At 36.4% G+C, this 26,753-nt stretch overlaps 2 protein-coding genes across 2 annotated transcripts in view; both read left to right on the forward strand.

The window, feature by feature from the left end:
• The window catches only part of LOC134793330 (inactive pancreatic lipase-related protein 1-like), a 34,072-nt gene extending 10,526 nt beyond the window's left edge, over nucleotides 1-23,546 (forward strand). The window contains exons 2-7 of the mRNA XM_063764873.1: nucleotides 3,001-3,148; nucleotides 9,467-9,692; nucleotides 12,046-12,226; nucleotides 13,404-13,595; nucleotides 22,941-23,109; nucleotides 23,412-23,546. Of these exons, the coding sequence (XP_063620943.1) occupies nucleotides 3,001-3,148; nucleotides 9,467-9,692; nucleotides 12,046-12,226; nucleotides 13,404-13,595; nucleotides 22,941-23,109; nucleotides 23,412-23,529 (1,034 nt within the window). The 3' untranslated portion in view covers nucleotides 23,530-23,546. The remainder of the gene's footprint in view (nucleotides 1-3,000; nucleotides 3,149-9,466; nucleotides 9,693-12,045; nucleotides 12,227-13,403; nucleotides 13,596-22,940; nucleotides 23,110-23,411) is intronic.
• LOC134793230 (lysine-specific demethylase 5-like) overlaps nucleotides 1-26,753 on the forward strand; it is a 317,932-nt gene that overhangs the window by 269,178 nt on the left and 22,001 nt on the right. The window lies entirely within an intron of this gene.

The raw sequence follows: 26,753 nt of genomic DNA on the forward strand, positions 1-26,753 counted from the left end.
ACTAAAACTAACTACAATTAAAATAACTAAAACTAAAAAGTTATTACCTAGTATGTTATATCTGTTTCTTACACACACGTAAATTAATATGACAGATTAGGAGATTAGGACAAACAATATTATGTATGGAAGCGGCTTTTTGGCGACGTGTTCGTAACTATGTTACAGTGGTAGCATGGCCAATCATGCGGAAAACTAACCACTTTTCCCACTTCATTATTATTCAAAAATTCTGAATGTCAAGACCATTTTTACTAGGTAAGTACCTACGACATTACATAAGTCAGGCATAACATTCATAACGCGTCCACACAGTGCGAACCCGATCAGTGAAAGCGCATTGACTCATTCAGTAGGTATACAAACCACTAGTTGTTGACTCTTGTGATTCATAATGAAATGGGTAAATAATGGATCATATCGTGTTTGCTAATAGTAATGATTTGTGAGAAAACCCGAGCGTTGCGTCGAAACATGATTTGGTTAGGCTGTGGCGGAGGGTGTGGTAAGCGAATCCAGGTGCAACAGATACTAAAGTATAGGTACTATGAATTACTATGAATGTAGTGGGATTACTCATCAAAAATTAAATATTATGAATAGGTATCTGTTTGGTATTTTTATATTTATATATATATATATATCATAAAAATGTGTAACAAGACCCCGTCCATTTAAAACCCGATTGGTGACAGGGAAGCATATTTTTTCTATATAAGCGTATTTTCTATACGTATAGCACTTTCATACGATATGATCGACGATCTAGCACTTAATAAACGCACTCGTAGTAACTTTATCTTACTCTTTACTTGGATGTCGGTGTCATGAAACATTTGTTCGATTACTGTCAGTGAAGAGACCGCTTTCCGCTAAGCGCAGCAACAAAGCGTGACCTTAGTTCATGAGAACATTTTTTATGCTGTATAAATACTATAAAAGATAATAAACAGTGCAGTAATTTATTGAGTTTTATCTATGTAACGAGTACCTACGGGTATGGCGTATCGTCTAACAGGCCTATTCGGATTTCGAGATAAGCACAAGATCTTGAGACGATTTAGAAATCAACTAGATCTACATTAGATATCGACTAGATATGACTTGGATATCTAAGTCATAACTCATAACTTGTCGAAATCGTTCAAGAGGACCTCCAGAATCGCGGAAACGTCAAATTTGACATATCTATCTTACAAATATCTTTAAATTATCCGTATCGTAACTTGTTGAAGTCTAGTAGAAATCTAATTCATTTTCCGAATCGAGCCGTATGTGTGTGACCACCTCGATAAAAGCTGTTTAATTTATTTAAATATAATTGCAAGCTGTCAGGACAAAGGTTTTACTTATGTTGAATGATGGGTAAACCTAACCTCAGTACCTAAACTTACTTAAAGTTCAAAAATCTGGCACTGATATTCTATCGATTTCTCATTATTCTGAATGCATTTTGGGAAAATCTTACTCAGATCGACCTTACCCAAACTAAGCAAACCTTGTACTATGGGATGGGTAGGTACATACTAGGCATACTAGGCGACGATATAGGTACTTAACCCTCTGCAACTGAGGTAGGTTTATTGTAATCATTTTAGTGTGGAGTAGTCTGTCAGACGTACATTTTTCATTATAACCACCATTATTTTTAAAAATTATGAAGTTTTATAGCTATACGTGTATGTTTATTAGTAAGATATAAAACATGTTCCGCTTAATTTAACGTAATTAAACTCACGGATCAGTAAAATATTCAATTTTGTTTAGGTAATATTAATAATCATATTATTCTAGGATTTTTTGACACAGCCGTCTTTAAAAAGCAATATAAAAATATAAGCATAAAATCAACAATTTGTAAGTACTTTGGAATTGCAAAATCATTTGAACATTATTTAAATGACGTGCTTATGTCCTCAGACGTAATTTTAGAAAATTACTAAAACGCTTGGTATTTGAGCTCCTGCAGTAGGTACCTAAAGTCAGCATAGTTTTCTTGAGAGACTACTTGAGGTAAACGAAGCATTGCACAAAACCATTGCATCAAGACATGGCGCATTAGATTTAAAAAAATATGACATTTGTTTGATATTAAGTTAAGTATTAAGAGAACAGTGTGGATACGCACTTACTCGTACGTGGATAGAATTTAATAACAGTAAAAATGCCAACATAACCAGAACAGTGTAACGACTAGTTTCTTTGCGCTCTGTTTATTAGATAATAGCTCACGCAGAATAAATTAAAACAAAGACGTATTTACATATTAGTCGTTTGTTACATAATAAACGTATTCCTCCATTTGTCTTTTTCGTTGGGTCAGGTCAGTGCACAATCTATTTCGAAAAATGTAATTTTTATTTGTGTCAGATTTCTGTATTTTTTTCTAAGCAATGGCCAGTGGGTATTTTATGATTTTTGTAAGAAACACAAGCGATGTCGACAAAACCAGAGAAATTCTTTTATCTCAAACCATAAACTAGGTAGGTATTTGTATCTTTAAAAATATTCGTAGCAATTCGATGAAACGTAATACCAAAGCAATTGGAAGCAATTACTCGTGTCTGTATTCATAAGTAACTTGTTTAGCTGGTTTCAGTACTGTTGTAAATGTAATGTAATGCTGCAATATGTATATAGCAGCATTACATTACATTGTAAGAAGACATCTACCTACTAAAGAAATGTAGTGGTGCAGAAACACTTACCGTTCGGCTATATCGGATAGGATACCTAGGTATCAACTATTCATATCCGTGGATTATGTATAAAGTACACACTCCCGTTATCGCAGAGTTTTGCATTTGATGGGCTAAGCCAGTCAAGCTGCAAAAATCAATTTAATTGGTAGAATGGGACGGGTGAGCCTATTGCATGGCATTTTGCAAAGTCCCAAGGTTAAAGACACCCAAAAAGTAAAAATTTTCATGTCATTACATTACCAAAGAGAAATATTAAAACTGTACTATTCACAACTAATTTTTGAACCATTTGTTGCAGCATCAGAGAGCCAACGCCAACGCAACCCCAACAAGATACGCGTCAATCCCGGACCTCAGCAGCTGCAGGACATATTCAACACCACCTCATGTATCCCTCCGCCTTATCGCTGTCCGCACGCTGGGATGCAGTTCTACCTGTACACCAGGTGAGTGTGGAATTACAAGTACAATGCAACCCAGTTTGTTGTGCATCAAATCCGAAGCCAAACCGCTACAGCAAAAATTCAACACTCTACCGCTGCCTTTTCCCTGGGATGAAGTTCTGCCTCTTCACCAAGTGAGTGATTCATCAGGCAGTGACAACTCAACCCCATCAGTACCTCAACCTGGAATTGTAGCAGTAGGTAATATCAATTCGGGGGTTGGTAGGTAGGTATTTTGGTAATAACGTAATTAACTCCATCTCCTGCATCATACCACTAAACCGCTGCGTGCATCCTGGGTTGCAATTTTTTGTGATCATATACACCAAGAGCATGGGTTACACACTACACAGGGTTACCTGGGGTCGCAGATGACAAATCAGCGTTGTCCTCAGTTTTTTTAAGTTACCCAAATATGCTTAATATTCATGCAACAGCAGGTAGCTTAGAAAACGATATTTTAAAATTCAAAAATGGCTTTTACGGCTCGCCAATGTCGAATGCTAATCCGAGACCCTCGCATCCACCTTTACCTCAACCTCTGCACACAAGGTCGATTAACGTTTTGATTGCTTAAAAAATATGCGCATTGGCGAAGTCAATGGGAAATATTAAATATTTAAAATTATGCATTTTGTTGTTGTGTAACTTTGATTAATGACCGTCATCGAGATGTAAATAGAAGTCTCCACCTGTAGTTGACTATTTTAATAGGCGTAATATATAAGAAAATCATATTAATTGCTAATCTCCATACAAATACTTTAGGATGCAAAAAGCAGATGTAATAGGGCAAGTGAGAAATATTCCAATGAAGTAAAGTTCGTTCTTAATAGTTACCTAAAGTTATAAAAGTCATATAAATACATAATAAAAAAAACTTTTCCAACAATTAATCTTTCATCAGAGTATCTACAATTATTTATTCGTCTACTCTACTGCATTAATTGCCATTTTACAGCTAGTTCTTCTCGTGCCAAATTTGAATAATAATCTTCCGGTTTTTTATTTCTTACGCTGCTCTTACGTAAATTATGTTTCATGCTTAAGTAGTATATTATGTGCATATGAATTTGCTCATAAGTATAGACGTTTCAAGGTTTCTGGATTTGTCGTTTTAGGTAGAGCGGCTTGTTTTGAGTATTTTGTCCCAATTCTATATGATGTGACAAAGTGGGTGAGACATATTATATTACTTATAGAACCGATGGTCATTGGGGCAGAGTGTTTCTCCATATCGTGAACAGGAGTCTAACGGCCCGATTCGAACTATAAGATACGTCAAATATTACCTACGCCTAGAGACGATATGGATGAGATATGTCAGTGTCAAAAGTCACGTTTCTTTAAACAAAAACGTAGCTTAAAGTTCGAATTGGCCGTAAATCTAGCCGATGTCTGTGGACTGGAAAATCGATCTCTACTCATTTTATAATTACGAAAGCAACTCTGTCTGTTATCTCTTCACGCTTAAGCTGCTGAACTGATTTAGAAGCTTGATATGGAGGTAGTTTGAGGCCCTGGGAAGGACATAGGATAGTTTTTATCAGTCATCGTCATCATGATTCTAAGCAGACGAAGTCGCGGACAGAAGCTAGTATTATATCTCTTCTTCGTCGTAACCTCGTGACTGAGGGTCGTGACCGCCATAAGTTGCGTTTTCTTGGATTGCTCTCCAACCTGGCCGATCTTCTGCCTTCCGCATAGAGCCCTGGAACTACCCATATAACCATTCCAGTCGCAGAATCACAAAGTGGTAACTAAATGTCAGATGTGTCGTAACAGAGTCCACACAATGTGTCTAGAATTGTTTCGAAACAAAGTGTCGTCGCCGTGTCTACACTTTTCCGTAACAAGGTGTCGACACATTTGTGTGCACTTTGCGTGCGGTTTGCGACTAAATCTGACAGCAAATTTGTGACAGCAAATGTCAATATAAAATACCTCTTGAAAACCAAGGTTTGTCAAACTACTATTAGTGTCTCGTGTGCTCGTAATTCTAGTAAGTCATCATGGGCAATGCAAATGATAATAATCGACCGAAACCATATAAACACCCAACACCCGTCAACCTTTTACAGAAAAGTTTTTAAAGAAATTCAATAAGCTACTTAGGTCAGACAACGAATGCTCCAAAAGTTGTAGAGGGAAATGCTCGGAACACAATTTTTGACTCCGTAACTCGGTTTGACAAGTTAGGAGGTGAACATATCAAAAGTCCCCGGCCGTAGCCCTTGAGCGGGGGGGAGAGAGGGGGCTTTGAAGGTCCCATTTTCGATTATATCTCGGAAACTATGCATCTCAGCGACATGGCCACTTATACAAAATGAAAGTTAATTTAATTTGTTACAAGTTTATTCGGTCAATTTTTTCGATATGTTGAATAGTTTTTGAGATATCCGCTCTTGATAGTTTATTTAGGGCTCTCAATTTTATCTTGATATATCTATATCAGTGAAGGTGCTAGGCCGTGTTTGGTATCGTTTTCGTATAAATCTGGGGTGCTGAATCCATTTAAGATATCACATTGACACCATTCCACAAAATAAAAATAAATCTTTTTAGGGTTCCGTACCTCAAAAGGAAAAAACGGAACCCTTATAGGATCACTCGTGCGTCTGAATGTATGTCCGTCTGAATACACAAAATAGTTCTTTACCTATAGATGACAGGAAAACCTATTAGAAATGTGCAGTCAAGCGCGAGTCGGACTTAATGTACGGAACCCTTAATACGCGAGTCCGACTCGCACTTGGCCGGTTTTTTTGAAACTCTTCTTGACGCTTAACCGCTGAACCGATTTCGTTGAAATTTGGTATAGAAATAGTTTGCGTCCCGGAACAGGACATAGGATAGATCTTATAACCAAAATCATCTTTTGAAGGTGTGAAAAGTGGCGTGGAAATTTGTACGGGAAATCTATTGATGCTGAACCGATTTATATGAAATTTGGGATGGTCTACATCTTTGATTTAGTTAAAAATGATGAAAAAACATGACTTCAAACCTAAACTTAAACAGTATTAACTTCAAGAAGTCAATTCTGAATTCCCCCCTACACCTCATTTCACACCTTTAAAGGGTGATTTTTGAGATAACTTATTATATCCTGTCTCGGGACTCAAAATATATGTGTACCAAATTTAAATTAAAACTGTTCAGCAGTTTAAGCGTGAAGAGGAGTTTAAAAGAAAGTATTTTAATAAGTTTATGTTTTTACTTCGGAATGGTGTCAATGTGATACCTTAACTAAATTTGGTAGGTACTGCGAATTTATACGAATCCATACCAAAACATGGCCTCGTAGCTTTACTGTTGTAGAAGTCAAAATAAAATTGAGTGCCCTAAATTCTTATTACTTGGCCAAACTTGTGTAGAAGGAAAAGGTAAAATAAAAGTCTTCGGCAGGAATATAAGACACAAATATATATATTTTTTGCGTTACTATTTCATTCATCAAATATAAACATACCTTTACTTAAAAAATTACAAGGTCGAAATGTCACGGAACTTTTTTTTTTTCCTTTATTAAGGGGCTTTTTCGATTGAACGAATATGTCACCCCATAAAAAACAGACTTAATTAACAAAGTTAAAAGAAAGTAAATAGCTACATCTAGTTTAATTACATCACACATTTCTGTCCCTCAGACCGCACTTAACAATATTTAGTACCTTTTCAACAACCTCAGACATGGGGTTCGAAAGGTAGGTATTACATAACCCAATGGAACTGTCATTGTCATGAAATATCTGTCTTCTAAGTCGCTCATTTCGGACACACTCCATTAAAATATGATACACATCCTCGACGCGATTACATAAGGTGCATAATTCCGAATTCACTTTACGCATGAGGTAGGCGAACTTATTCAATGGAATGTGTCCAGAGCGCAATCTCAATAATAAAACTAGATCCTGCCTACACAACACACTATTATCAATCCAAGGAGAATTAAAGGGTTGTGGCTGTATTGTCTTATACCAAATACCTTTGTCCCTAGATCTCTCGTCGAAATATTCCTTCCACAATTCGCGACACTTTAATTTGACTAAATGTAAACAGTCATTATTGCCCCCATATAATGTTTCAAGTGAAATTCAATGCCATCGCTGCATGCCTGTTTTGCTAATGCATCAGCTGTCTCATTGCCACTTATACCTACTTGCGATGGAATCCATTGCAATATTATAACTTTTGCCATAGATTTAGTAATATGTGAAAAATATAAACTTTTATGACAAAAAAAATCTGGACACAATTTAAGAATCACGCAATTGCGTCGAGGAATCATCTGTATTTTTGCTTGTTTCATTACCTTCTCGCTTCTTTTTTGTCCTTTGTATTCTGTAGCAATTTGTTAGATCTGAAAATAAAGATAACTTGCGTCGTCACGGATGTCGATTTATAGGTTTTAGGGAGTGCAGAATTCGAAAACGATGATCATTTTATAATCCAAGATGGCGGCTACGTATTTTGTCATAAAAGTGGAATCCAAAATAGTCATCATTTTCGAAATCTGCGCCCCCTAAAACCTATAAAACGACATCCATGACGACTTTTATGACATAGTGCATGGCCGCCATCTTGGAATCCAAAATAGTCATCATTTTCGAAATCTGCGCCCCCTAAAACCTATAAAACGATATCCATGACGACTTTTATGACATAGTGCATTGCCGCCATTTTTAAATTGAAAATGTTATCATTTTCGAAATCTGCGCCCCCCAAAACCTATAAAACGACACCCATGACGACTTTTATGACATAGTGCATGGCCGCCATTTTGGATTTCAAAATGGTCATCATTTTCTAAATCGGGGCCCCCTAAAACCTATAAAACGACATCCATGACGACTTTTATGACATAGTGCATGGCCGCCATCTTGGAATCCAAAATGGTTATCATTTTCGAAATCTGCGCCCCCTAAAACCTATAAAACGACACCCATGACGACTTTTATGGCATAGTGCATGGCCGCCATTTTGGATTCCAAAATGGTCATCATTTTCAAAATTGGGGCCCCCTAAAACGTATAAAACGACATCCATGACGACTTTTATGACACAGTGCATGGCCGCCATTTCGGATTCCAAAATGGTCATTATTTTCGAAATCGGCACTCCCTAAAACCTATATATCGACACCCATCTCGACTTTTATGACAAAGTGTTTTGCTACCATCTGCATGCAAGACATTTCTATTATTTTTACGTACAAAAATGGCCCCCTGTCAACTTTCAATCGAGATTTAATCGATAATTTATTCGATTAATATTCAGATTAATTCAATTTCAATCTATGTTAGGTCGACTAAACTAATCGCGATTAAAATTTGAGAATTAACTTTTTTTATTCCATTAATTAGTCGAATAAACAGTTAATCGATTAATGCCCATCTCTGACCACGGCATTTTTACACTTTGAGAATATCTGAAAACAAATCAACACAAGGAGCCATTTTGCAAATCCAGTAACATACCAGTAACTTTGTTATTACTTTTGACAGCGCGTGTCATGTGTCAACACAGAGTCGACACAAAGTCGAAACATTGCAACTACTTTGTGACTGCAATATTTCTCAGCCTTGAACCATATTTATACATCATAATTAACAAGTTTCGTAGTATGTAAAGCGTTATTTCTGTTATTTAAGTATAGTATACGCATCGAAGTACTAAAAATGCTTCAAATAATATAGTTATGAACACAGGCACTGAGAAGTAAACAATTTCATTTCCGGCTAAACTAAAACAATGTGGTGGCGCGTTGATTATATTACACTTAGTTTATCAAATCACTCGAGCAGTTTAATTCCCCACAATAATTTAAGTCATATTGTAATATAAATGCAAACAATATATAATTACGTCTTGTAATCCGTTTTAGAGATGGCGTATTAATGTCACTTATTTTTATTTAAGTATTTTTCCATCTGACAGTTTCCATTTGACAGGAACAAAATGAACGAATGAACGAATGATTTTGGCATAAAGTAGTCGCAAACCCGAAACAATGTGTGCACACGGCGACCACACTTTATGTCACTTTGTGTCATGTGTCGACCCTTCCCCATTTCTGGTAACTGTGTCGACACGGCGACGACTCTGCGACTGGAATTGTGACCGAAACAGACGGTGTCGACACAAGATGTGTCAACACCGCGTCGTAACGGCGACTGGAAATGGTTGTATGGGATAGACGCGTGTGACTGCCTCAATGGCATCAAACCAGCGTGTGGGTATTCTGCCTCTGCCTCTATAATATTATATAAGTATTATATAAGTTCTAATAAAAAAATGCTTATCCTCTCATTTCAGAACGACGCAAGCAAAGGGTGAACTCCTCGACACATTAGACAACGACTCCCTCACGAACTCTCGCTTCAACCCCAGCCACCCGACCAAGGTGGTCGTCCACGGCTTCGGCGGCGGCAGGAACCTCTCACCCAGCACTGACATGCGCAAAGCTTACTTCACTAAGGGAGACTACAACATTATTATCGTGGATTATGGCAGTTTGGTCAAGGAGCCTTGTCTTGGGCAGGTTAGTTAGTTATAGCTTTTCGCTTACCAGACTTACACCAATCCCGGCTAAGACCTGGAAATTCGGGACAAGGCCACCCGTATTCGCTACAGGTCCCCGCCCCAATAGACCCGTAATAGACACCTACAAGATTAGACACATCAAATATAGCTTCTATCCGACAAAGAGCAACCGGCCGCCCGTATTTCTAGCGAGGACCGATTGACTCACACAAACAAATGATACAAATTAGAAAAAAAAAGTTAGTTATAGCTTTATTCATTTCAGCTTGCTGGTTAGAGCCAGTGATCGGAAAACAGAAAAAGAGCACAGGATTATCCCGAACTTAATCCAATTTTATTAATGCCATGACATCATGACTAACCTGTGACTAACCCACTATCTAAATAGCTTATTGAGTCGATTCTGTTGATAGCTCAACAAGCTAGTTACTTAACTAACATTGCTTAATCATCAATAGGTAATGCGGAAAAGCTCAAGCGTAGAATAGTTCTAGACTTAGAACTGAAAATGTCACGGCCACAGGCAAAATTAATCAACATTAGTGAAGCCTGACCAGTTATATATACAGGGTGGAACATTTCTAGAGACTGAGCTGAAAGGATAACGTTATCTAAGTGATCTACAATCGAGTTATTATAATCGTAAAGCTGAAGTAACAAATAAAACAAAATCACTAAAATGAAATATTTTTATATCAGTGACAATGACAACCCTACAAAGATATTTACATTTTAAATTGACACATGTCATGTCATACAATAGGATCTACTTGCTAGGATTGTAACATACAGATTTTTGCACTAATGTTTAACAAACTGTATCTCTAAAACGGTTAGAAATATTAACGTGATTAATAAGTGAAAAATAAAGTACGTAGCCTAAACAATTCCCCGTTTGCGTAAAAGTCCTTCGTTCTGTTCCACCCGATATATGATCGTTGTCAAGAGCATAGATGTAAGTAAATTGAGGTAGATATGGTACCAGGCGCACGATCGTGAGCCATTAAATATAGGTTCCGGAACCTATATTTAGTTAGTCGTATGGGTGACGCCAACCTGTCAAGTTGTCAAAATCGTTGGATCAAATTTTAGTTTTGTCAACTATGAACGTCACACGTCTACATAAATAAAAGGTCATTGGTCAAGAGGGCGTTATTCTCATTGTATAGATAGAGTGACAGTTCAGTGTAGTATGAAAAAATTAGTTCCAGTGAAATTCCGCAACATGACGCGTGATATACAATAATAAATATTCCTGGTCAGGCTTTGGATGAATATAATGAGTATAAAGAATGACTGTTTTTTTTTACTTTGTTGCGTAGTTTGTTGGAGTTTAGTAATAAATAATAAATTAAATTAATAGGGAATATTACGCGAAACTGTGCGTAGGAGGCGCCACAACCACTATCCGTCACAATCTGGGGGTCTACCGCGAAACAAGAAAATCTAAATTTTGTTATCTAACTTCTCTATCACTCTTGCATATTCGAGCGATAAAGAGGCAGATATAGCTAAATGTCGATTTTCGCGTTACCGGTAGGCCCTTGTTAACAAACCGCCTTGATGCATCAATCTCATATTTTATTGTCTGTAAAAACTTGTCAAAAACAGTTTAAGGCGCAGTATGTATAAGTTACTCTATGGTTTACTAGAGAAGCTAGTGCTGCACTCTGGTGGCAGAACATTGCAGTAATACAATATAAAATATGAGACCGTAAATTAATATAACATATTCACCTTGATCTTTGGCAACTAATACGTGTACCTCGGAGGTTAAGGTATTTCATATAATTATGTAATATTGTATTATGTATGCAGGGAGAAGGACAAGTGTTGATGAATATATGTATATTGTCATTATCATGAAACTAAGCCTTTTGATAGAGTATTAAGTATGAGCAGGTTATTGCGAAACAAATAATGTATATTTTATTAAAACTAGATGGGTACGCTGATAGATGTCATCTCGTATTGCATTTTTAGGTTATAAATTAGGTATATGGTAATGCCATCTGTCATCGGGATTGAAAAATAGTATAGGATTGAAACAAGAAGCTAAGTTTTGAACGATTTCGGGTTGCGGGTTGCGGTGAATATATTTTTTTAAATTTATAACACTGCAAATAATACTAATTTAATATGTACATCGTTTTCAATTTCCGATTTAAATACCTAACTTTTTTGCGATGATCTGCCCGATCTGTCAGAAAACTTGTTCCTCTCGTAAGAAAACATTCAACAAAATTTACCTCCTTAAACCTTAAAATATATTTGTTCTTCTTGTTCCCGCTTGAATTTTCGCCGAGTAGGTAGATAATGTATTTCTACACTTATAAATCTTCACATTTCAGATCGAATGGGCTCCCCGCTTCGCCGGCATGTGCATAGCGCAGATGCTGGAATACTTACGGAAGCACCCGACGAAGAGTTTTCCACCGGAACAAGTACACACCATCGGGTACAGCGTGGGGGCGCACATTCTGGGCCTGGTCGCCAACTTCCTGCCTAAAAGAAAACTTGGTCGCATTACAGGTAAGCTTGCCTAATGGAGCTAACGTCATTAGAAGATGAGAATAACATCAGGTACAACGTAGTGATTCACGTTTATGGGCGGTCGCGAATCACCTGCCTAAAGGAAAACTTGGACGCATCACATCAGTTAAGGGGTACCTCATTGGAACGGGTGCACAACTGCACATTATCGGGTACCGCCGGCCTAGCCAAGGTTACAATCGCTATCGCTTGGACAACGAAAAGCATTATGTCTCTCTATCACTCTTCCATATTAGCGCGACAGTGACAGTTACGTTTCGATCGCTACGGAGCGTAAGCGATTGGCATCTTGGCTACGCGGCCAGTTTGGGCACTCATTTTGGTCGCGAATTTCCGGCCACAAGGAAAACTTGATCACATCACAGGTAAGAGTACCTACTTACTTGTGATTACTTGTGACGGCTTCATTACTCATTATGTCATTATACCGTTGATTGTGCAACACCAATATAATTAGGGAACCGACGATAATTAACCGACTTAAAATATGTCTAGAAGTGGGTTGTATTGTATTGAACCATATGCAAATAAATGTAACGGTTTATACACTTTTGAAGAGATGATTCAGTTATGACAAGCCCAACACATTTAACTACATCTTTAAGGTTCCCTTGGCATTCTAATATATTTGCATGATAAATGGACATCAGAATTTTTACCATCCGTTAATTAGCATGGTCTATCTACATATACAGTATTAGCCTTTATGGACTGATCGACCTCTAAACACCTTGATTACCTACAAACGTACCGAATGTCATAATTCACCTTGACCATAATATACAAATTATAATATAGGTACACTTAACTATTCGATACAATAACCGGATAGTCAAAAATAAGTGATGTGTTGTTTGATACATGAATAAAGTAGGACCTAACCTATTGTAAAGAAAAACTGCTAAGTTTTGACACTTAAAGAATGAAGATGTTATGATTTCCCCTCGTCTAGAGTCCGTCTAAGCTCTAAAGCCTCTGAACCGACTTTGACGAGACAAAATGTGTGGCAGTGTCATTACATACCTCTTAGTTTCAAAGTATTTTGTCGTTTCATGGTGATTCTTCCACACTCTGTCACTGCAAAGTATGTGCAGAGTTAACCTTGTCCGACTTTATGAACCAACCCATGCCAAACCCAAGGGATTTTTTTTTTCAGGTTTAGACCCAACGATCTTGTTCTACATGGGCAACAACCGTTCTCGGGACCTGGACCATACGGACGCCCTATTTGTGGACATCCTACACACGGGAGCCGGTATACTTGGCCAATGGGGTCCCAATGGCCACGCCGACTTTTACGTCAATGGCGGCTCAAGCCAGCCTGGATGCGCTCATGACACAATCTTCCGTAAGTAACAAACATAACTTTAAAAAATTATAAATTATAAAGACAGCCAAAACCAACAATCATCATCATATATATAAAATTGAAAAACCAGAACGGGGTAAAAAACGAGGGAAGAAGCGAGATGGCGCCTTACAAATTTCTAAAAAAGTTTTTGAAACGTTCACGAATAAGACGCACGTATGATAAGAAAAACCTGTTAAAATCAATTATCTACATATGGGAATAGAACTAGAGCATAAAAACTATCGCTTCCGATGCATATTTAATTTACAATAAGGAAAAGAAATTTTCATAACAATCTTCATTTTACGACATCGGCCATTTCTCGGCAACTCTCGGTTGCTTTCGTTTGGCGGTGCTAAAGATTAGACCAAATAATCCGTAAGTTAAAGTAAACTAAATTATGTTTCTCATGTTGGTATACAGGTATTTCTGAGTTTTTTTACACGAAGTAAAATAAAAAGTGCTGTCAACCTCAACCTTAGTCTATAGAGCCCATACGAGTGATTTATGTCATATATGACTTATCATTCTTATCAATCAAAGTAATTACTATATTATTATTATCAATTTGTATTTTGTTGTTTTAAATTTATTTTTGAGTTATATTATTCAGATTGACTTTCACGGCTTCGGCAAACATTGCCATTCGTCCGGGGAACGGGCTAAGAATGCTGAGATGGGCCAAAAATACAAAGCTGATACTAAGTTATGTAGGTAGATTAAAGTGCATGTTGAAATATTATTGAGCGACCTGATAAAAATAAGCAAATGTACAGTCAGCAGTCAGCCAAATATCGTAATATAATTTTGTTGCCTTAGAAATAAGGATGTGGTCCGATATAGTGGCGAAATATTGAGAGACAAAAGCGGCTAAATTCAGTGGTGGCTCGGACTCTTAGAGAGAATGGGAGAGGATCGTGCCGTGAAGAGAGCGCAGGTACTTGGGACAACAAAATAGGTGACGCCCGAGTGGACGTCCTAGGTACCGCTGAAACGACGTAGTTGCTCAAGACCTGCTCAACCTCGGCCATGGCGACTGGCGAGATGAGGTGGAATCTTGGTATCAGATACCCAGTAAGTGTTAATAATTTAGGAGTATCACCCCATAATAAGGAAGCAATAAATTTAAAATAGTTAGACGGACAAAAACGACAGGCTAAAATAAACAACGATAAGTTAAAGCGAAACCATAAGTAAAAAGGGTGTAATTTATGAGTTGTCCGATGTATAGTTTCGAGGAAATTACAAAAACTACGCAAACAACGTCGATTCTGGCTTTCGCTGGGAGAAATAAAGGGCCGTCACTGTACACAACGGTAAACTAATCTAGAACCTCAACACATGACCCTAAGGTCTACAATACGATACGTAGCGGTATCTACTTTGGTCAATTCGAATGTTTCAGTAACATGTGCGAACTCTGCGCGCGCGTCGCTGGTGGCGGGCATTTTGGCATCCCTGTGCGAGCGAGCGAGACAGAGCAACACCAGCTGATGGCGCCATGTGTGGGAAGAAGACAACAAAACGCGTCTTCGGACGGGACGTCACGACAAACGGGGATGTGCAGACACTTGTAGCGAGAATGTATTTTATTCACCATTAATAAAGTCGACCCTAATTTAAGTAGAGATAAGCGAGTATTGTAAAGGTTTTTCGCTAAGAACGGGCGAGGAGAAGGGACACTCAGATTCCAGACACCAAAGAGGGCGGCGCGACCATTAGATTTGCTCTTGCTACGAAATATCGCCAAGTGTTATCTAACTTTGTAAATTATATTTAATTCTGTATAAAATCAGATCTAGAATCAGTGGTTCCGGTTGGGCGATATAACCAGTTAAGTACTTACCTAGCATTAGGCCAAGAGTAATAATGTTACCTATAGCCTGCCAAGCTATATTATGAGTATTTAAAGGTGACATCCTATAATTATATTATATCTAATGAGTTCGACTCTCATTATTGTTGCCTAATAAATATGGTTAAATACAGCTATAGAATCAGGGATTCAAGCTCCCGCAGATAATTTGATGTAAATGAATTGTATATGGAAATATGTACTGGTATTGTATTTTGTAGTTGAATATTACCGACTAATCATGTTAAACGGTCATTCGCAATTATACTGTGTATACTGTCTTGGAAATTACGAGTAGATTGTTCTTTATTCTTTATTCTTTTTTCAAACACTATGTATAAGTTTACAGCTCCAGCCATTAAATGTTTATTGTTAGATAACTGAAACGTGTAAGCACCAATGTATCTAGACATTACAATGTTGATTATTAAGGGTCGAGCCAAGGTTTTCCTGGGTTTTTCCTTGGTTCGAAGAGTACATACATATTGTTCCCAGGGGGGTATGTGCGTTGGTAATTGTTATTGTATTTAATAAAGACTTCATTCAATTTTGGTAATGGTTCGAGCAATAAAAGGCATAGGTTGCTCTTCATATTTGTATTACCACAGTGTAGAGATTACTTATTGAGTTTATATCCAAGCACGGATAATTGACTTCCAGAAAACTAATGCCTAGTGGAATTTTTCATAGGAACGCACAATACCCCACGAATTTGCGATAATAAATTCAAGTATATAAATCGCCATGCGCATTTTTTCTACAGACACCCCAAAGTAGTTCAGACCCCTGTTATAAGACAGGAATTACATCTAGTTTCTCTCTTTATGATCCAACGACTTAGACTGGTATATTTTATCAACCCCAAATGCCATCTCACGTGATGCCGTGGCGCAGAATCTAGATTTTGTGTCTAAATTAAATTACACAAAAAAAAAAGACACAACTAGAAAAAGAACCTGTAACTAAAAAAAATCAAACACAACGTAGGAAACTTTAAATGTTATTAAAATAATTGACGATCACTATTATATATTTACATACTTGAGAAAGGTCTGAGAGGGGTATTAGGTTACCTAGAGTGCTAATAGACTTTGTTATAAGGTTTAACAATCAAAAATTCCAAGACAGTATACCTACTTATATGTCATTGAATTTTATTTTGTGTGTGTTTTGTGTACAGTGACGTAGATATTTTGTGCTAAACAGTCTTTTGTAGTAAAAGTTTATTTGATTAGTTTAGACTATGGTTTATAATTCGCCTTGAAGGTTGCAAATAGGCGCGAAGCAGGTACCAAACGACGGACTACAATAGGACCAGATGGGTTGCCTGGGCAGTTCAAGATTAGATAGCGTAGTACGAATGCTGTTGTAGAAATATCGACCATAGGACGTAATATAATAGAGTTATTGATGGCGGGATGTGACAGGCGTGGTATTTTACTTAAAGCGGAGAGTGAGATATTTAGATCGAGTTTTAATGTCGCCGAATAAATAGTAACTCTTATAATATAAAGTTAGTAATGTGCGAGCTTCTGTAGCGAAGGACCTTACCTTATGATACGAAGGTCAATTCGGTTGTTATGAGTTTTACGAGGTTACATAAATTATGTACAGCTCTAGTAGAATCAATGTTGTTGCATTTGTTATAGTTGATACTTAAGGGAAACCGAATAATAGTGCAAAACTGAGTAGTATTCGCTTGTGAATTTACGACGAACGCGGTGTATAATTAATTTCAAAGATCATGTAGTATGTATGTATGTCACAAGTAGATATACCGTTTAAAATTGTAGGTTTACACGCACCTCTTGTTGCACATATCTTCCTATAATTAAAGGTACACAAAGTAATTATTTATTTCCATTGATGTTGTTCCACATAAAATGCGTTTATATATTTGCTATTGAAGATGGTCATTAATTATTGAAAGAGAACTAATCAATTATGATTGCCCGTTTTAATAGTCCTTGGTAGTAATTTTACAGATGACACTAATTTCTATTGTTTTACATATGGCAAGCAAGTAAAGCTGTCATTAGCGAGGTTGAACAGACAATATTAGAAAATTACATGTGACATTATGTGCCTGGTTTTAATAAACAACTAGATTTGATCTCAGGTAGAAAAGCTTTGATGTGTACTGGTAGTTTTGACGCTATTAGAGGCAATACACGACGACGCCATTCGGCCTGACTGTGGACGGCCTCTAGTATGCCTCTTGGGTTCATTTTGATTTCCAAATATCTAATTTTCATTACCTATTTTGATTAAAGTTTGCCGCTATTAAACTACGGGGGGTTAAAGCCGTTACTATTGTAACTGCAGGAATAGGGATTTGATTAATTACCAGTACAGACCACGGTTATACGGCTTGCGTAGGATACCCTGTGCCCACCCAAATTGAAGCGCTGAGGGTCAGCACTGGCCATAAATAAAAGAAAAAAAAATTGGTACCGTTTAACATCAAATACTATCACAAACCAACATAGTGCACTTGTGCACTTGCTGACCCTCCATATGAAAAGGCTACGTAGCAATCACACATATTACTGGAGCCAGGCCCTACGTGGGTGGTGCAAACGGGATCAATTCTAGAAGTTTTGGCGTTATGGATGACGGACCCGGTCTAGTCAATCAAACCTATCGTCATTTACGCTTAGGAGCGACTGTTCTTGCGCCCCTCCTCTGTTGGACGCAACAGACCCAGGGAATTAAACACTCTCGTACTAGACGAACGATATTTATAGCAGTTCATGTCCCGCTCCATGAGGAAATGACTCTGTAACGTGTGGCCAGGCCATTGTCTGTTCGAACTATTATTTCTTTTGGAAAAAAAAATCAAGTAACTTACTAAAATTTTACAGCCATATTACATCATTTATAGACTCTATTATAACAGTATTTAAAGACTCCAAAGAAAACATTTAACAAAGGGGCTTTGATATCATGACAGTAATCGAATAAATGAAGGAAAGTAAATTTTACTATAACACAAGATATTATATATCTTAACTCTATTATAACAATATTTAAAGACTCCAAAGAAAACATTTAACAAAGGGGTTTTGATATCATGACAGTAATCGAATAAATGAAGGAAAGTAAATTTTACTATAACACAAGATATTATATATCTTATCAATTGCAATCTAACCATAATTTGGATAACATGGACACGGAAAAGTTTGTTTTAAATGCAGTTTTATGGGGCGAGATCTCTTGACAAAAATACAGGCGTTATTATCAGCAAATGTACAAACATGATGGGTAAATAGTTAATATCATAATGGATGAGAATTAAATTATAATCAACAAACTAATTTGTAATACGTGTGAACTTAGTATGAAAAATCTCTGGCCAGAGTACTGCGTGAATTTGAAAGGAGTGGACGAATGCAACTTAGAATCTTGAGAGGTGAGTGAATATTACGATTGTTAGATGACGAATGAGTCAAGGGATCTCGTCGTTATAACTGTAACTTACGGGCTCGGCAATTTCTCTTAATGAATTTATAATTATATAAACGCATTAGTGTTGAACATACAGCTGTAATTCAATTTCATTATCACATAGGAACAACGTTCAAAGATACGTAACGACTTACGTAGACAGGTAGCGACTTAAGTTCAAGAGTACCTACGAAAATTATTTGTCATTTAAGATAAGCATTAAATGCATACAGTAGTCAACGGGTGTGTAATGTTTAGTATAATTATAAAAAAAAAAACTATCATACATTCGTTATAACGCCATTTGATATATTATTTTATGTTATAATGTAAATTTTTATTATACGTTTCCTTTATTATATAGTGATTTCATCTAAACTGTCATGGATATAATGCCTAATGTAATATAATTTTCAAATAGTATATAGACATGTTTTATAATGACATTTGTTATATTATATTTTTGTATAACGTAATACTTCATACAATTTTATCAAGCATAAATATACATATCGTATAACATTTTTGTCATATTTCATTTACTGATAACGTAAAGTTTTACATACTTTTTATAACTAGTACGCAGGCCTACTGCTTTTGCTAGCTATTTTATTCTAGGAAGGCCGCAGTTCAAACCTAACCCTCTTTTTGTTAGGTAGTTATTCGTTTGTGCGGACTCGCAGTTCCAACCTAACCTAACCCATTTATGTCATGCAACTATTATGCTACATAAATAATTATGTGATGTCACTTGTTATAACAAATAATATGCTTTAGAGTATGTAATAATTATGACAATGTATATTAGACGAAGTGTAAATGTACCTTATGACCATTATACCAATAATAAAATTATGTGTACCGTTAATTAGGTATTACGGTAGTATGCCATTTATTACGTTATTCAAAATAACGATATATCAAACTATAATATATGAAAAGTAATTATAACAAATGTAATGCACCCGTAGTCAACCCCTCCATAATAGTCAATAGCCAGGTAGTCACATAAAACATAAGCGCCGGCGCTAGGGTTTTATTTGTTTATTGCCCACTACAAATCTCATAATAGACCGTGGGTAAAGAAAGACAATGCTCACTTAAGTACGAGAGGACTGGGGTTAGTTTTTTTTAATATCGAGACAGTTATTTGAAGGGAGAGATAGGTTACCAAGATCCTCTGTTGTTCTACATAGTTTGTGTAGAAGACCAAAAGAGAACGATGTAGTTTTGGTCATCTACCCAGAGAGGGGTGTGAGGTGGAATCTTGGTATCAGATACCCAGTAAGTGTTAATAATTTAGGAGTATCACCCCATAATAAGGAAGCAATAAATTTAAAATAGTTAGACGGACAAAAACGACAGGCTAAAATAAACAACGATAAGTTAAAGCGAAACCATAAGTAAAAAGGGTGTAATTTATGAGTTGTCCGATGTATAGTTTCGAGGAAATTACAAAAACTACGCAAACAACGTCGATTCTGGCTTTCGCTGGGAGAAATAAAGGGCCGTCACTGTACACAACGGTAAACTAATCTAGAACCTCAACACATGACCCTAAGGTCTACAATACGATACGTAGCGGTATCTACTTTGGTCAATTCGAATGTTTCAGTAACATGTGCGAACTCTGCGCGCGCGTCGCTGGTGGCGGGCATTTTGGCATCCCTGTGCGAGCGAGCGAGACAGAGCAACACCAGCTGATGGCGCCATGTGTGGGAAGAAGACAACAAAACGCGTCTTCGGACGGGACGTCACGACAAACGGGGATGTGCAGACACTTGTAGCGAGAATGTATTTTATTCACCATTAATAAAGTCGACCCTAATTTAAGTAGAGATAAGCGAGTATTGTAAAGGTTTTTCGCTAAGAACGGGCGAGGAGAAGGGACACTCAGATTCCAGACACCAAAGAGGGCGGCGCGACCATTAGATTTGCTCTTGCTACGAAATATCGCCAAGTGTTATCTAACTTTGTAAATTATATTTAATTCTGTATAAAATCAGATCTAGAATCAGTGGTTCCGGTTGGGCGATATAACCAGTTAAGTACTTACCTAGCATTAGGCCAAGAGTAATAATGTTACCTATAGCCTGCCAAGCTATATTATGAGTATTTAAAGGTGACATCCTATAATTATATTATATCTAATGAGTTCGACTCTCATTATTGTTGCCTAATAAATATGGTTAAATACAGCTATAGAATCAGGGATTCAAGCTCCCGCAGATAATTTGATGTAAATGAATTGTATATGGAAATATGTACTGGTATTGTATTTTGTAGTTGAATATTACCGACTAATCATGTTAAACGGTCATTCGCAATTATACTGTGTATACTGTCTTGGAAATTACGAGTAGATTGTTCTTTATTCTTTATTCTTTTTTCAAACACTATGTATAAGTTTACAGCTCCAGCCATTAAATGTTTATTGTTAGATAACTGAAACGTGTAAGCACCAATGTATCTAGACATTACAATGTTGATTATTAAGGGTCGAGCCAAGGTTTTCCTGGGTTTTTCCTTGGTTCGAAGAGTACATACATATTGTTCCCAGGGGGGTATGTGCGTTGGTAATTGTTATTGTATTTAATAAAGACTTCATTCAATTTTGGTAATGGTTCGAGCAATAAAAGGCATAGGTTGCTCTTCATATTTGTATTACCACAGTGTAGAGATTACTTATTGAGTTTATATCCAAGCACGGATAATTGACTTCCAGAAAACTAATGCCTAGTGGAATTTTTCATAGGAACGCACAATACCCCACGAATTTGCGATAATAAATTCAAGTATATAAATCGCCATGCGCATTTTTTCTACAGACACCCCAAAGTAGTTCAGACCCCTGTTATAAGACAGGAATTACATCTAGTTTCTCTCTTTATGATCCAACGACTTAGACTGGTATATTTTATCAACCCCAAATGCCATCTCAGAGAGCTATCGCAAGACCGAGAGGACTAGACTACCTATGTTTGTATGAAAAGGCGATTTAAGGGCGGTGGTCGTCCATATTCGTCTTAAGGCGAAAATTAATCTAATGAACGTTTTTGCAACTATATAGGCTTATAAGAACAAATAATAATTTTATCTTGAAACAAGTTTTAAATAAATACGACAAATTTGCGAATTGAGTTATCCAAATAACGGCTACAAATAAGAAATCCCTATCACAGTTTTAAACCATGGCAGGGTTGAATACATAATAATGTCGGTATTTAACTAAACATAAGACGAACTCTTTATTTCATTTACGCGAGCGGAGCTGCGGGCCCGTCTAGTATTTTATAAAGTTCAATAAAAAACTGCAGTGAATTACTTGTGCTTAGAGCGTCATCTCTTATCAAAATGTTACACTAACAAGCCTTACTTACCTACGTGAATAATGGGAAAGTACGGTAAAGTGAGTTTTGCTCTGTATTTGATAGAGGCCACTGTAATCTCACTTATTTTAACGCCATCTATTGGTCTAACATTACACTGCGAGTTCAGTGAGTTTGGTGAGTCTTTGTGAAACTTGCAGACAGGGGGCGGGCGTAGCTAAACGGGATACACAGGGGTTAGTAGCCGTTTGATAGAGAATTTTGATTAGGTATTTTGGTATCAGATTATTTTTATTTTTTCAATTCTCCTGGTAACCATATTTATTTATTAATTAAAAAAAAATAATCAGGCAACAAGGCCCATATATTACAAATACCTTACAGAGGGTTTATGAATGAAACCTCCAGATACTTAGGCTGTTGGCTAAAAACGTACGGATACATATTATTCTTATTCCAATTTATTTGTCCAATGTTTCTTGCATCCCACATTTTGATTTAGTGACAGAGTGAGACGCACTGACATTGGACAGGTAGAATACCACCCTAACAAAGGTGTCTTAAGATATATTTGACAACTTTGGCCGTCCCATTCATCTCATGCTGACTTTACCTAATCAAAAAATGTTCAGTTCAAGTATTTGCGAGACAATCAAAAATATAGGTACCTACTGGAAATGTTTGTTAATTTTTTCTTCCACGTTCCAGAAACGCTCTCATGCGACCACACAAAGGTGACGCCGTACTTCATCGAGTCGATCAACTCTCGCGCAGGCTTCTGGGCCGGACCGTGTCCTAGTTTATTCTCCTACCTCATTGGCTGGTGTGAACCTAAGGACACAGAGTATGTGCTCATGGGGGAGCACCTCACGCACAAGTAAGTATTTATCTTATAGTCGTTAAGTAGATCAAGTCTCGCACAGGCTTCTGGGCCGGACCGTGCCGTAGTTTATTCTGCTGCATGCACAAGTAAGGATCATTTTTCTTATAGTCGTTAAGTAGATCAAGTCTCGCGCAGGTGTCTGGACCGAACCATGCCTTTTCCTACCTCCTACCTCATTGACTGGTGTGAGTTAAAATATTTGCAAATATGTCCAAAACCTACAAAATTTGTACCTATGTAAACTGACTCGCGAGCATTGTCCTTCTTACAAAAGATGTATGTTCTGTTTTTTACAGAGCACGTGGCGTGTACTATGTGACGACAAACGCGAAGCCCCCTTACGCACGCGGCTTCCCCGGCAAATCGCGTCGACTGCGTTCCGCACCACCTTATCCTTACAGTTCTAATAGCTGAGGTTCTGCTAACTCAACTACCTGCAAACCAAACTGATGTTCTGGGACGTAGAACTTCTCATTCACACTCGCGCGGTTGTAGGTATAGTGATATGATCCTCAGTTTGGTTATAGCGGCTGCTATAGCAGACTTTTGTTATACCAACCTGACAGTAGGGTACAAAACATAAAGATAGTATATCTTTCTTAGACACATTTGGTTCTCACGGGAAATGGAATTGCAAACAGCGTCCAAAAATGTATGCATACTTAATGCTATAATTACGCTAACGCAGCGTTTAAGAGTCAAGCGGTACATCTAAACGCGGAACAGTCGGAACATCTTGTATTGTATTTGTATTATATCCAACTCATGACACCACTCTAAGCCTTTATAGACCTTGTGGTGTTCGTCGGTCTTCGTTAATAAAAATTCACCGTATGTTTTGACTTTTAACTTCAGTACAAAATAATATTTATCGCTAGGCATCAATGTTGTTATTTGTTGCCTTACGAATTTTCGGTGTATTGAGTGTCAGGTGACAATTGTCAGGTTCGTATAATAGGGGTAATAAATAACAACGGTGGAGCAACTAGGTACTCGTATTATATTATTATCGAATATTGCAAATAGAAGACAATTAATTCAGTTGATCATCCAAATAACGCAATGTAACGAAAATGGCAAGCAAGTTTTTGATCTGTCTAAATGGAGCTTTAGTGGAGTTACAGGCAAATTAAGGATTATACTGATTAAGTTACCAAACATTACTTTAAAAAGTTGACTGTATTTAAATTCCATTAATGGTTGCTACACCGTGTTAGTTCTTTCTGGTTACCATCATTCATAGTTTTAGTTCTTAGTTAGGCATGTGTTTTCTTGTCAATTGAATAGTTCACCAATATAATTTATTAATAGGTCATAGGTGTTTGTGATATTTGCCACTCTTGATAGGTTTACAGACTTTTATCGGTTTTCGGTATGCTTAGTTGACTTATGTTAAGTGTAATACAATTATTTCGTTTTTTTATTAATTTTAGAAGTGATCGCAGACCTAGCGTGTTAGATAGGTACCTATGTTGCAATAGTCTTACTACGAACTAGCTAAAAGTTGATCGCGATTGATTATTCCAATAGGTGCATTCCCATTTGTCCCGCTGGCCACAGGTGGGAAAAGGTGCATTCATATAAATAATCCCCATCTGTCCCCACCTCAGTATGGTGGCGCTCACGTGGGATGGGGACAAATAGGAATACACTTTCCAATAATGTATGGGTACATTATTTTATATTGTCTATCATGTCTATATTGTCTATTGGAATTTGTAATTCTCGCAGTTGGAATTATTATAGATAATATGTAGGTATAATTTAATGTGGTTATTATGATTGTATGTAACAATTATAGTTAGATTATTTGTATTGTTTTTGTATGTCTTTTTGTATTTTGCTTTTTTATCCATATATTTATAAATCCCTAAACTAAGACAAATAAATTAAAGGAATAGGTGATTTTAATTATTATATTTTTGCATTGTAAGTAAACTTTGTAAAAAACGTGTTTTTGTTTTATTAAGGCACCGGCAATGAAATAAAGAACAAAAATTTCATACATTTATTATAAGGGAAGATAATGTCACCATTTAAATTAAACAACATTGAGCTAAAACTCTATACAAGCACATGAAGTAAAGACAAAAAAGATGTTTTAATATATTATACAGTAGATAACAAGTCGAAGCCGAGTATAACACTGAGAAAAGAGTCAACATATAAATGCACTATAAAGTGATATTTAAAATACATCATTAATCTATGACAAATTATCTAACTACTTTATTAATGATGATTGATTAAACTACTTTATCGTTTGCAACATCAATATCAAAAACAGGAAATATAAGGTATCTTTGAATCATCGATATTTTGATTTCTTATTGAACTAAGTAGGTAGGTAATAGAATGTTTCACTTGTATCAGCCAAAGTAAGAAACCTTTTTCGTGAATTTATTGGTTGTAGCTCAAGAAAATTTCTGCTGATAAAGGCTTTAGATTTCTAGTGAGTAAAATGTTGTGTCATCAAAGTAAAAAATAATAATGATTCGAAAGAAAATTTTGTGTAGGTATGAATAAAATATGGGACGACCTAAAAATTAGCTCCGCTGTTAGTTAACCTTGGCTGATACATGCACTCCAATATTATCCCAGCCAAATAAGTGTACATATTAAACAACCATTAATATTGAACATGATTAAGTATGAAGTATCAACATGCTTACATTGAATCGACCACTGTTTCTTTGAAATGTACACCTACAATGTCAACTAGAGTTTAACAAACTTTCAGGATCAAGGCCCTGTTTAATAAACATTACGAATTGTAAATTGTAGATTGTACCTGACAGGTTACAATTCTACAAGTTTCTGTTTAATAAAAATTATAAGTTACAAATTTGTATTAGCGGAAAATTTACAAAATTGTATAATTCTGCCCTCTTAAGCTAAAAAGCCGTATTTGCATTCAGTTTTCATACAAATTGACTGCAAATACGGCTTTTTAGCTTAGGAGGGCAGAATTGTAGATACAATTTTACATAATTCTGTTTAATAAACATTTTCACCTTACAGGTTTACAATTTTGTATGGAAATGTACTTTATTAAACACATAATTGTACTGACAAGTTTATTTTGTAAATTGTAATATAATTACGACAGGTGTTTAAAGCTGTGTCAAAACTTGATTTGAAGTGTGCTTTACGATCTGAATAAGTAAAAAACATGGTTCTAACAACAAGTAGTGACAGTAATAGTGAGGATAGTGATAACGAATATGTAATTCAACGTAATCGGGGAGTTTTTCGTAAAAGGATACATTTTACTTTTGATGTAACGGATTTTACGTTCAACGAAAAATTTCGGGTGAGCAAGACTTCTTTCGAATATTTACTTTTGAAAATAGGGCATAATCTTGAACATGATACAAAAAGAAATGCATATCATGGGTTAATTTTTCGCGAAACCGGCCGAGTAATATATCTTTATTCTCGTATATTAGAGATAAAATTGTAATTTTGTTGTTGTTCTCTATGATTTCAATAGGTAAACCAATTTAATAATTTCTTAATGAGTAACAAATAAGTCTATCCTCATTTATTAAGAACTTGTAGAAAAAACTTACATTTTATGTAAATTGTACCTCACAATTACAATTTTGTAAGGACAATATTGTCATTGAAAGCGACAG

This window comes from Cydia splendana, chromosome 1 (genome assembly GCF_910591565.1).
Source record: "Cydia splendana chromosome 1, ilCydSple1.2, whole genome shotgun sequence".
Taxonomy (NCBI): Eukaryota; Metazoa; Arthropoda; class Insecta; order Lepidoptera; family Tortricidae; genus Cydia; species Cydia splendana.